General features: G+C 31.7%; 2 protein-coding genes across 2 annotated transcripts in view; both read left to right on the top strand.

Annotated features, from left to right (window-relative positions):
- LOC106074902 (NBAS subunit of NRZ tethering complex-like) overlaps positions 1–3891 on the top strand; it is a 33718-nt gene extending 29827 nt beyond the window's left edge. The window contains exons 54-59 of the mRNA XM_013235795.2: positions 72–180; positions 758–844; positions 985–1124; positions 1302–1431; positions 1888–2016; positions 2632–3891. Of these exons, the coding sequence (XP_013091249.2) occupies positions 72–180; positions 758–844; positions 985–1124; positions 1302–1431; positions 1888–2016; positions 2632–2919 (883 nt within the window). The 3' untranslated portion in view covers positions 2920–3891. The remainder of the gene's footprint in view (positions 1–71; positions 181–757; positions 845–984; positions 1125–1301; positions 1432–1887; positions 2017–2631) is intronic.
- A 2286-nt stretch (positions 3892–6177) lies between these two features.
- Positions 6178–13704, top strand: LOC106074895 (coatomer subunit epsilon-like). Its single transcript, XM_013235784.2, has 11 exons — positions 6178–6334; positions 8052–8215; positions 8895–8997; positions 9106–9155; positions 9314–9367; positions 9475–9556; positions 9781–9936; positions 10601–10669; positions 13027–13101; positions 13262–13316; positions 13624–13704. The coding sequence occupies exons 1-10, from the start codon at positions 6239–6241 to the stop codon at positions 13313–13315; spliced, it is 903 nt and encodes a 300-aa protein (XP_013091238.2). The 5' UTR covers positions 6178–6238; the 3' UTR covers position 13316; positions 13624–13704.
- The last annotated feature ends 71 nt before the right edge of the window (positions 13705–13775 follow it).

The raw sequence follows: 13775 nt of genomic DNA, 5'->3' as shown, positions 1-13775 counted from the left end.
ACTTACTTAAACTGCTACTAAACAACAGAGCTTTAGATAAAATGTTAACAAAGTCAGTGTTACTGTTGCAGTGGGGACTTAGTGCAAGCTGAAGATGTGATATCACTTCTTAGATCTTTTTGCTCTGACAACACCATTGAAGTTCCACATCGCCTTAATGTTCTTAAAGTCTTGGAGAAGGTAATACTTTTAAGTTTACTCTAGAATTAATCAATAAGTTTTAAAATATTTGCTTGAAAGTAGTTATGTTCAAAATTCAGTTCAATGATTTGCTTTAGAGCTACACTATGAAAATATTTTGATAATCACCTTAACCTACCCCGTAGTCTGTTGGGGGGCACCATGCAAGATCTATCGACTGTCCCTCTCCATTCCTCTGTTTTTTGCCATGGACAGAATCTCCCTTAATGGCAGGTCTGTTCATTCCTTTATGTTATCTTCCCATCGCTTTCTCTGTCTGCCTCTACTTCTTTTTCCTGGTACTGTTCCCTGATTGAAGGTCTTTGCAAGCCCTGAGGACCTTGTATTAGCCATAGAATTTTAGTTTGCATTTTGATAATAGCAAGAGCAAAACAATTTCAAGATCAATAAGACATTTACAATATTTGAAAGCTGAAGACTGATGTGTTTTTTTTGCCAAACTTTTCTCCCAGTTTAATCAGAAAAGATCCCAACAAAACTTTTTACAACCTAGACTTAATAAAGTATACTTTCTGAAATATTTTTTAAACATATTTTTCTATTATTGTCTTTTCAGAGCTTTGACTTGTCAGAATGTGATAAAATATTGTTAACTTTGTACAGAACTCAAGCTTTAGTTTCAATAGCCTGGCCTAACACTCAGGTTCCTAATAGTTTGTTCTTTTACACATTTTTTCTGTTTATAGATTGATTAAGCATTATAAATTTATTGTTAGATTTTATTTACTCAGTATTACTAGACCAGATTGAAACAATCAATTTCAGCTGTTATCTACTTCCTAGGTGAATGAAAACAAAATCAACACAGAAGAATCAAGGATGCAATTTTTTTCACATCTGTTAGATAATAGTAAGAGTAAAGAAGACTATGTCACGCTCAGTCGTCTGCTCATCTTGTGGCCTCCTGTGTCTGACACTTACAGGTTGCTCAACTGATAACAATTTTACATATTATACTTTTAACATTGTCTTGTAGTGTTGAGTTTTAAATAATGTTGCTATATTTTTATCTCTGCTTTTTACTTTTTAAAATTCAGCTCTATATACAAATACAAAATACAAATTTATTACAATTTTTGTGTTATCTTTGTTTTATTAAGTTTGAGCTTAGAAAGCAACCCGTGGTTGAAAGTGTTTCAATCTGTTTTGTTGACTCAAGATCAAGAAGCAGGAGAAATTATCAATACAATCATTAAACAAGAATGCTCACATTTTCCTCTTGATTACAAGGTCATTTTGATTTTTGAAACAATTTATTTTATTCCTTTAATTTCTTTAGAATGTTTTTTTTAAAGACATTTTGCTTTTTATGAGGTAAAGATAAAGTGAATCAATTAATTATCGAAATCATTCAATGAATTTTAAAGATTTATTTCTGTATATGACACCATTAACTTGAATCACTGTACTTGTTATACTGTTTAGAGTTTCAATGAATTGTACTGTTAAGCAAAAAAGTATTTTCAGATCAAAGTGATTACAATGAGTTGGGGACCACTGAAGTTGACCAAGAAAAATTGTTTTAATTAATTCTTTTTTATTTTATTCTTTGTGATTTGTCAATTGCATCTAATAGAGTATTTGTAAGAGGGGAAACATTGGGATGCAGATTTACACATGCCTATTTCATGTGTGTGCCTATTTCATGTGTGTGCCTATTTCATGTGTGTGCCTATTTCATTTCAGTGTACAGAACATTTGATTGAATTATTGTGCAAACAGAATTTGCCCATAGCTAGTGTCAAGTTAGCTTTAAGATCATCCCATGAAAAGCTGATAAAGCAGTCAATCAATCTTTTATCAAATCAGACTCAGGTAATGTTTCTTGTTATTGTTATGACCCAATTAGGAATTAGGCAGGAAAAGTTATTTGTTTCATGAATAGGGAAAGTTTTTTACTTAGAGACAATGATATGACTAGTAAAAACAAGACTAGGATTTTGGCAGCTCTAGATTAAGGTCTGATTTAGTTTCTGATGTAGATATTTTGATAATATGACATTCAACGGTTTGCTTCATTAAATATTAAACTTCTTGTTCAACATTGTTAATTAGCGTCAACTACCTTTATATTGTTGGCCTTTCATCTGTGTTAATTAGTTTGCTTATTTTGAGTGTTACCTCTGTTTAGACTTATGGACACAAGACACAGCGAAGAGGCGCCTAACACTTTAATTTATAGCAATTCAAAAAGATATTTTTATAAGTTACATTTATTTTTTTTATTTCTATGAGAAATTATATACTTCAATAATAGAATTTACATTTATTCAAAAAAAAAATATTTTGTGACCAAAAAAAAACCCATTGTGATTATACATTTTTAATTTTAATACTTTTCCTGCTGTAGACACTTACATGCTGTATAGAAATTTAATGTACTAAAAGCATGAACCCACAAATAAATGTGTATGCTTTCTATTTTGACAGGGTCTAGAAGATGTAGATTTACTTCAACTCATCCTGTGCAATAAACTAGCACCCCAAGTTGTTTCCATGCCTGTGTTCTCACACCTTATTACTTATGTACTTCAATGTCAAGGCCAGCCGGAATCCCCTGAATATCTTAACCCTAGCACAATTGCTGCTCAGTTGGCGGAAGCTGGTTTTCAGGCTGAAGCTGGCTCCTTGCTGCTGCAGGCTAAATCTAGTCATTCCATTGTACTGACATTTAACTCTGCATTAGTTTCTGTCAGTCACTGGTTGAAGAAACTTTAATGAAATTCTTCATAACAATACTTTCATTAATCCTATGAATTAATCATTTTGACTTTACTGTGTCATTTCTTTCTAGAAATATTTTTTTATCTTGTCAATTTTTTTGTTAGTATTTTTTGGTCTTGTGTGTTTAGGAATTTCAGTTAACAAGTTTTCAAATGCACATAGCTTTTACTTAAAATAAAAATACATGTGCTATTGCAGCAGTTGATTTGCCAAAACCTCCTGCTTGGAATGATGTTAAGCATCATTCAAATCATTGGGCTAACAGTCCAAAGCTCATCCTGACAAGCCTTTTATGAAATAGGGCCAAATTTATGTTATTGTGTTGTTTACTAGAAATAGTTCTGTGATCTAATTTCTTATATATGTATAAATAGAAAGGTCTGCTTTGACCATTAAATTGACATAAATTGTATATTCTGTAGTACTTTTGATCTTATCTCTTACAGATGTTACTTCATAAAAGAAGATAATAACATCCTACGCATTTCATGTAGTACTGCTGTAAACACCAGAAAATGACATTGAATTTCAGTTTGATCTAGTTTGTTATGATATGCTGCATTTATTTTGATGAAGCAACTATGTGATGATTAAATTTGAACTGTGAAAGTTATGTGACTAGACATTGACATTGTTTATAATGGTGCAACAACAAAAGAAGTGAAATGTTTAGGAAGGCTGTATTTATAGTCATGTTTAAATGAGTGAGCTCTTTACATTTATTAGATAATAGACTATGAATGAAGTGACTCACAACTACAATCATTTCAATCCAAGCTATAATGCAATGGAACTCATTTTCTGAATGCACTCATTACTTCAGTGAACCCAAAGCTATAACAAAAGGTGTTTGTTTTTTATTGTTTTCATTATTCATGTTAATGTTATGCACCACAAGTATGAAATTGAATAGCTAGCCTGCTAGATGAAAGAAATAAAACTTATAGCTTTTGCTACTAACACTAAGTAAGATCTTTAAATGTTTTAACAAATAGCAGTTTACTTATGAAAAAGGACATCAACAATATAATTTTTAAAAAATCAAAGTTTCCCTTTCAGACCTTGTGATCTACGGGGCAGACGATGTTAAGGTCAGCAATGTAGTTTGCTTGGGAAATATGACATCATCAATCCAAAGCTCAATGAAAAGACTTGTGGCAATAATAAACATTACAACAAATCGAATAGAATGAGATATAGAACATAACTAGCCTCACAAAGAAGGAATTTTTTTTTTTTAAATGTGCAAGTTACTTATTTAATTCAAACAAAGTTTAGATAAAATAGCCCATTGTTTTAGTAAACAACAAAACAAATCATCTAAGTAGCAACATATTACAAGGAAAGCTACTGAAATGAATAGCATTCTTGTTACTTGGCAAACGTCTTTTATTTCAAACTCCGCTCAAATGTTTCTTTGTAGTCAACAAGGAGTGGAAGAAATAAAGAGCTGGAATGAGCGATGCCTAAAACTTGACATCTAGATACATCAAAGACTTATATAACTTTGCGAAGTTAATTAAACTTGTATACAGCTACAGCCAATAATAATGGCTAAGACGGATTTTAGGAGTTAGTTATATAGATCGCGTCTTAAACAAGGAAATCCTTTGCCGAACTGAAAGTCGACCACTTAGTGAGGTTGTGACAGAGTCGCATGGCGGGACATGTTCTCCGACAAAATAAACTACGCATACCAAGATTTTGCGATGACATGGAGACCACTACGAGGAAAGCGCAAACGGGGACGTCCTCGTATAAGTTTCATGGAGGGATATCAGTGGACACCAGGTGGGAAGAGGCTTCAGGTATTGCCAGTGACAGATCTTTGTGGAGACAGCTTGCCGAACTGCGCGGAAGTGTCTAAGTAAGTAAGACAGCTACCATCAGTAGTCTAATTACCTTAGCCATCATCTGCTGCTGTGTTAATACTTCCAATGGCACAAAGACATCGACTAAATAGTCCAATTAAAAAACTTATCACCCATACTAGTAGATATACTAAATCTGCGTGTTTCATTGAACACCTAATCAGCATACATTCTGACTGCCTGTAGCTCAGGTGGTCCAGAACTAACACCATATTTTCTTTGAGATATGTATAAGCTCTGTACATTGGCACATCCCTTTCAATTTTAAGCTTAATGTGTACTTACCTGGTAAATGGAATGGATTAAATATCTATCTGTAATTGACATACAAAGTGCCATCTAATAATGATAATGTAGTGAGCACATAAGACATTTTTTTTGTTTTGCTTAAACTCTTGGATTATGAAAATGGAGTCTTTAGATTTAGGAGTCTAAAAGTAGTAGGTACTACTATTAGTCTATACTGTATGCCCTCCGACTTATAGAGTAGAATGACTAGACATCTGGACTCTATCGTCTCTATTCTATACCTAATACCTGTATATTTGGACATAAATATTGAATTAGGAAACTGAAGAAGGTAAGCGATTGCATGGGAAATAGTTTGTAGGGGTAGGTAGTAAAAGTACACCTCTAATTCTCAGTCTAGAGATATGTGTGTGGGAGGTCGATAGAAGCGGGCCGTTGTAATTCAACGTAACAGACAATAAATCACTGGTAAAATATATGCTACAATAAAGAGAGTTTAAAGGGGGGGGGGGGGTGTTTCCAGATAAAATATTATGTGAGCGTTTGATGCGCAGAATGCAATATTGAAAAAAAAAGGCTCATGCCGAAAAGTATCAGCGAGAGAGAGCTTGAGATATAAAGCGGGCCGTGCCAAATAGATTAACATTTTATAAAATTAAAGTTTTATAAGGGGTAAGGGGGAGCAGGATGTGAAAAGTAAAAAAGGGACCAGCCCAAAAAATATCATAGAGCCTATCAAATATTTAAAAATAACTGATAAGCAGAAGTAAAGAAGACTATTAGTTAAGGCGAAGAGAAAGGGGGGGGGGAAGTGATACTCAAATTTACGTGGCAAAATAAACAGTAGGCCTATGCCTATAGGCCCTATAGCTTGTGACCATAGACAATATATCTTACAATCCATATCAAACTAGAATCTAGTTGGGCCAAGTGAAATATTTTTTCTTTTAATATATTCTAAATTTAGATTTCTTAATCTAGCACAGATGCTCTCATTTCTTAAACATTTTCGTAGACTTTTAAATTTTTATATTGTAGACGTACCGCACATAGGTAACGTATTTTGGATACAAACTAAATGGACATAGTTGATTGCACACCATTAAAACGGAAATAGTTATTTTTTTCCACGTTGGCTGCACATGCGCATATAGTTATATAGATCTAGCAGACAGTACAACACAACAAACAAGATGGCCAACCAAGGAACTGATGCTCTCTTTGATATTCGAACGGCATTTCTAACAGGAAATTTTCAGCAGTGTATAAATGAGGCGCCTAAATTAAATGTAAAAAAACAACAACACTTTTATCTATAACTAATGCATTAGATATCTTATGGAAACCTTAAGTTTAGATCTTATCTAGTCAAGTCATTGGTGATCATTAAATTATTAAATTTATAATATTATAATTATCATTAATCATTAAGTAAATAACTTAATTTAATAAGTTGATTAAAATTAAGTCTTTATAAGTCTAAACTCTAAGTCGACTAAGTCATCTACTCTGTCTCTAGTGATCTACTCATCGCATCTAATAATCTAGTTAAATCTAGTACTAGTCTGATAGTAATAACTAGTAGAATTAGAATCTAGTCACTCAACAAGTCACTGAGTCAGCCTAGTCCTAGTGGTCTAGTACTTAGGATCAGGATACATACATCAATTACATGATACACTCAGACTAATCAGACTCTCACTACTCTCAGTAACACTGTAATAGTACTGATACAGTCATTAAGATGGGGGGGGGGTAGGATAGGGCCTAAGGCTAAAGTGAAAGTCAGTGAAAATGGAACTAGATCTAGGCCTAATTATGTTACTAAGTAGATCTAGTAAGGTAGTTGAGTAGTAGTAGTAAGTACTAGGTACTACCTGACAGTGACAACAGGAGAGTGGCATGCCGCATAGGCCTAGGGCCTAGAGACTCTGAGTCTATCTTATAGATAATGATAATCTTATGAGGCTTATGTAGGGAGGTGAAATAAAAAATATTGGAAAAAACAATTTTTCGTTTGTACATCATTAAAATACTTTAACAGAACTTTCCAATGGTGTATAAATTATGACTTTATGTTTAACAGTTAGAAAGTTTAAAAAAAATTTTGTTGTGTTTTTTACCTAACATTGGTGTTGACATGAAACAAGTAGGATGAGAGTTTGTCACTGACTAAGACGGCAGAGACACTTCCCCAAGTCAAAAGCTAGAAAGTTGGAATTGAGTTTTGTAGACGATAGATCTAGCAGTAGATCTAGTATTAGTAGTAAATTTCTAGCTCACAAATCTGATTTCATTTATATTTATGAACTTTACTTGTTTAGAATGTAAATATTGAAGGAACAAATAATCAGGTCTTGAGCTTCAAGAAATGTCAGAGAATTGTGGACAAAAGGTGGCGTTGTGATGGCAGAAAATAAAATATTTGAAAAGTGGGATCAAAATTGTCTGAAACAAACTTAAAATTCTTGCACATATGTTTAATACACAAAAACTATGTGAACATATCCAGAATTTTAGGCCTTACATGGCCTGAAGTGGTTTTACGTCTTTTATCAAAAACTGTAAATCCCATAGCTAACAATGCTAACCTTATTTTCAACTTTTCGATATGACGCGCATAAGATAGCAGTATAAAACTTGGTAGAATTATAGCCAGGCATGATATCTAGCATCAAAAAAATATTAGTGTTCAATTATTTTTCTGGACCCTGTATTGCTAAAAATAAAAAAGCGGGAATTTTTAATAAATTTTAAAAAATATAATTAACTTTAAAAACAAATCCTAATTAAGCATTAATTAGGCCATCGTCTAAAGTAATTGATAAAACAACTTTAAAACTTCTCACATTTCATTCAAAAGTGTAATAAATTTCCAGGTGCAGCCTGTGTGAAAAAACATTTTAAAATCTCTAAATTATGTGCTCACTACATTATCATTTTCTACATTAGAAGGCACTTTGTGTGTAAATTACAGATAGATATTTAATCTATTCTATTTACCAGGTAAGTACACCTGAGCTTAAAATTGAAAGGGATGTGCTGATGTACAGAGCTTACATATCTCAAAGAAAATATGGTGTTGTCTTGGATGAAATCAAAAGTTCTGGACCACCTGAGTTACAGGCAGTCAGAATGTATGCTGATTATTTGTCCAATGAAACACGCAGGTTAGCATACCTAGTCTTTTTTTTTTTAATAAATTAATACAGATTGATTACTAAATAGATTGTTAAGTGTACCAAGCATTTTTAAATTAATTTAGTTTTGTTTATGTTGTTACAGCCTTGTGATTTACAATGTCTTGTAATGTGTTGTTGTTGGCTAAGATCATTTAAACTAATTTGAAGAATGACAGTGCCTGTGGCTTATTTTTATAAGTCCTTCCATTGAATCGCTTGCTTGATTTTATATATATATATATATATATATATATATATATATATATATATATATATATATATATATATATATATATATATATATCAAAGGTAAACATGGTATTCACCTGGGTGCTTCTTGTGTACCTGGCCCTTCTTTCTCTGAAGATAGTGGCCCTCCTTTCTCTGATGATAGTGGTCATCCTTGCCTCATTCACCTGGCCCTCCTTTCTCTGATGATAGTGGTCATCCTTGCCTCATTGCATATTGTTTGCTGTGTCCCCACATCTCTTCATTTTTTGTACTAGAGAGCTAGTTCTTTTCTATAATTCAAGTCCATGTCCACTGCACTCAAGACATGTTTGAATATGTCTGTCTGGTCCAATAAAATCTCATTTTGTTTGTTGATAATTTTCCATAGATGACGATTTTGGAATTTCTTCACCTTTTTTATACGCATTTGTTTTAGGGATGCCATACTGAGAGATCTGGATTCAAAAATGAGTGGCAGCGTTGATATAACTAATCATATATATCTTTTAATGGCTGGCTCTATTTACTATCATGAACAGGTAAATAATTTTGCTGTTGTTAGTGTTTTTTTGTAAGGGTTAGGGTTTGTGAATGTACTTTAAATGTCTTTCAGTTTTAAACCTGTACTTTTTTGCTTTAATTTTCAGAACTTTGACTCTGCACTTAGAACATTACATCAATCTGATAATTTAGAATGGTATGTTTTCATCAATTAGTTTTCTTTTTATTAACTTAGAAAAAAATTTATACAATTCACTTTTTTTTTTTGTATCTAAATTATTCTTAAAAAATGTGCATTAAATAATGAGTGTAAAAAGAAGAACCTTTCTAATAATATTTGTAAACATTATTTAGCATTGCACTGATGGTACAGATTCTGTTAAAGTTGGACAGAGTTGATCTTGCAAAGTAAGAGTAAATAAAATTTATTTTTCTTTTGCTTTTTAATTTTGTTACATTTAGACATAAAATTTCTCATAACATTCTTTTAAAGTTTTTTTTTTATATGATGTTAGGAAAGAGTTAAAGAGAATGCAAGATGCTGATGAAGACAGTATTTTATTTCAACTAGCCCAGGCTTGGTTTAATTTAGCTGTGGTAAGAAGTTCTAATAACACATTTTTAGTGACCAGTTGAATGGCACTGAGACTATGTGCATTCTGTTTGTAATTTTCATTAACTATTTAAACACATTTCTTTCCAATAATTTTTAAAATTATATTTGTTTAAAGAACGTTATTTAAAAATTTCTTCTTGTGTTTTTATAACAAGATTTTTAAAAAATTTATGATGCTTATGTGTTGTTTTTTTTTGTATTTCAGGGTGGTGACAAATATCAAGATGCCTTTTACATATACCAAGAAATTGCTGACAAACATGTGAGCACACCTTTACTTTTAAATGGACAGGCAGCTTGCTACATGGCCCAAGGAAAATTTGATGATGCAGAGTCTGTACTACAAGAGGCAATGGATAAAGTAATTTAAAAAAAAATACATTTAAAAAACAATTATTGTTAATCTGACACTGCTATGATTGAAATGCATCAACAAGTTTCAATCTAGTCCTTGTAGCAGTGTCAACTGAGAAATTTCTTTAAGATGAATTGTCTTCTACATTACCACACTCTGGTAACTAGAAGTTTCTTAGGTCTATTTACCACACTCTGGTAACTAGAAGTTTCTTAGGTCTATTTACCACACTCTGGTAACTAGAAGTTTCTTAGGTCTATTTCAGACCCAGAAAAATATTTGTGATGTGTATTTTTGCAGGCTTTTGGCTAGTATCATATTAGGTATAGTGTTGACTTCTTTTAAGTAACTTCCATAGTCAATTTCCAAGCATAGGTTTTCATACTTTGTTCTTTTTTCATTTTCAGTTATTTGTATTGTGTAAGACATTGGTATTGTAATGAATCTCAATAGTTATACTGGATTTTTCTTGTTTGTCAATAACAAGCAGATCTTTCCAGTTAAAATGTACTGTTTATACTGAAAGAGGGGGGAGCTGTTAGTCTCTTCATGCTCCTGTTGCTAGAAATTTTATTAAGGATTTTGTTTTAATCTATAAAATGATGTGCAAAGGTCATATTAATTTAGCAACTTGGTTGCTTTTGAACTACTTTTGTTTTCTTTTTTCTAGGACAGTAATAATCCTGAGACCATAATTAATATGATTGTGCTTAGTCAACACTTAGGAAAGGCACCCGAAGTGAGTACATTTGTTCAATATATTTTGCGAATATAGGAAATCCCCACATGATGTTTACCGTTAGGGGAAATTGTTTATTATAATACTTAAAATATGGTTCAGTTTTTTTGTTTTATATGACACTAAAACAGTGATGGGCAAACTTTTTGAGGCACAGACCAAAAAATGAAAGGAAAAATTTGGTGGTCCATAATCTTATCTATTTAGAAATAACAGAAATTTAGTATGAGATTTAATATTATAAAAATGTAAATTATGCATAAAGTTAAGAGTGTTTCGATAATAGTTTAATTCTTAAATATGGTTTAGCTTACGACGTAGTTATTAATAAAAATTAACTGAGTAGTTCATCCGACAAACTATTTCTGATATAGGTTTTTTTTTTAAGCTGCTCACAAATATATTATGATATAAACATTTAACATGAAATATTGGAACATTTAGAAATGATTCTGATAATTATTAGATTGCAGTTATATTATTTTAAGTTTCATTTGTGATACTTTTTCAATCCACATTAAAAGGTACACTGAAAATATCTAAATCTTTTTCAATAGAACTTAAGCCTTGAAATCTCCTTTAAAATTATAAATCACAATCAACTTGTCTGAAGCTATCTTTTTAGTTCGCAGTTAGTTTTGAATTAGAATCCCCCCAAAAAATCCAGATATTTTCTCTATCCTATTTTGAGCTTAACTCCATCAATCTTGATATTGCATACAAAATATTTGGCCCTTTTGTTGTTCCTTTTAAGAATCACATGAATGCTCACTCCCCAGTAAAGTAAAAGGTTTAATTGATGCCTTTATAAAGTAATATCAATAGGACTGTAAGATTCACATCTGTGTCTTTGTCAGTAGAACTGAAGCATAACTTAAAGTTACTAATTTTTTAGGCTAACTGTGATGTAAATTTCATTTTTACCTATTGATTCCCCTATAGTTTTTTTTTAGATGAGCTTACAGTTTAATATATTTTTTTATATCTGGATATAAAACATTTGAATCATTGATTGTTTAACAAAGTTTCCTCCAGAAAATATTAAGTTCTGTTAACAACATTTAACACTACAATAACTTTAATGTGTAGCAACTTAAAGAAAACTAGCAAATTGAAACAAAAATAAATGCTTTCCTAATGATTATTTTCTGGGACTTTTTGTTTTCTTTTGTCATCAATATTGAAAACTAATAAAGAGTGTTATGTTTGGAAGTTAAAAACCCTGATATATAGTCCTAAAAATGGGCTGATGGATTATTTGCAAATGAGAAACAGGTTTGTCTTTAAAATGTAGAAAAAATACTTCCATAACCACTTATCTTAAACACATTTTGAATCAAGTCTATATTTTACAAATATGCTTGAATACAATTTAAAAAAAAAAGTGAGGTACCACTCTCAGACTTTGCGATTTTTGGTCTACTGTTAATTAGAGTGTCATGTGATCAGCTCAACAAACAACCGCCTTTACTTTCCTCCAACTAATGTCAGGTACCTATTAGAGATGAGCGAACTTAGAACGTCCTAAGTTAAAGCTACTTATGAAACTTTACTAATGGAACATCAACTTTAAGTAAATCATAGAAACTAAACTTAGCAATATTACTCTAATGGTTCATCTGATATTGAAAACTTGAATTCTTACATTTGTTATTACAAAACATGTGGCGACCCAGATTAAAAGTTTTTGGGGGCCAAAGTAGGCCGCGATCCATAGTTTGCCCATCACTGCAGTATTGAGTTTAATAAATCTTGTATCTATAAAGATGATTTTTATCCTCTGTTACTTAGCTTATTTCATATAGCACTACTAAAAAAGTGATTAAATAGAATTTTTATTAACAGCTTAAAATGTTTTTAACTGCTTCAAACTTTTCCAAGCGAATGTGAGCTATATGGTAGTAGTGACGTTAGTAAGAAATACAAAAATATCTGATATAAATTTGGAAAGGCATTGAAATTAAATTTCCAGCTATAATTTAGTAGTGATCAATGTATGCTAGTTACAAAAAATACTGCAAGGCCTGCATTCTGTAGTGAATATTTTCCAAGGGAAAATTGGCTTGTACAGTTCAATACTGCTACCACTCTTTTTATACAATGGCACAGTAGTCTGTAGTGAATATTTTGGCTTGTACAGTTCCATACTGCTACCACTCTTTTGATACAATGGCACAGTAGTCTTTGGTGAATATTTTGGCTTGTACAGTGCCATACTGCTACCACAGTAGTCTGTGCTGGTGTAAGTTTCCATCTCCTAGACGGCCCTGCTGTCTAGAGAATAGTTACCATTGTTTATTGCAAATAAAATGTTTTTATTTCTACAGTTTTATTTTACAATAAATGTTGTCTATCAGGTTAGCAACAGATACATTTCTCAGCTCAAGGATTCCCATCGAAGTCATCCATTTGTGAGAGATTACTTGCAGAAGGTTGGTTAGTGTTAAAATAGTATTGTCTCCCTAGTCCAAGAACAAATTGAAATTTTAGTAGTCAGCACTTTTGAAATGACAGTCAAGAATATCTCTTGTTTTCTTTCTTTGTGTAGCTTCTAGTTCGATTAATGCTAACCTTACATTTGTATGTCCCCAGGAATCAGACTTTGACAGACTGACTAGGAACTATGCTCCTGTTGCAGTAGCTTAAAGTATGACCCGATTATATTTTTATAAATTGTTTATATTAACATTGGCACTATCAAACAGGTAGACCTGTAACTATTTAGTATTAAAACATACAGCAGGTATTTTAATTAGTTAAATGGCACTAGTTCAATGTATATCTTTAAACGAAGTATAAATGACAAAGTGTTAGTACATTTCTAATTGTTTTTTTACAATTGTGCCTGGAAAGATGATTACATAAAGATGATTACATGTCTCTATGTTTATATGTTTTACATGATTATACTTTTTATCTTAGTTTTTACAGTTTACCTTTTCTTCTTGTTGCAGATGCTAGAATGTATTTGTGGGAACAAATGGAGTGTAAATATTTATTTGACAAGGTCATTAAATTGTATGAGATAATTTCAACTGCTCTTTTCATTTTGTGGAAGTGATTAAGATATGATTAAGATAGATGAAAGTTACCATATTCATTTTTT

This window comes from Biomphalaria glabrata, chromosome 1, assembly GCF_947242115.1.
Source record: "Biomphalaria glabrata chromosome 1, xgBioGlab47.1, whole genome shotgun sequence".
NCBI lineage: Eukaryota > Metazoa > Mollusca > Gastropoda > Planorbidae > Biomphalaria > Biomphalaria glabrata.
Note: the sequence above shows the minus strand (reverse complement) of the source record. Positions and strands in the feature narration are given on the sequence as shown.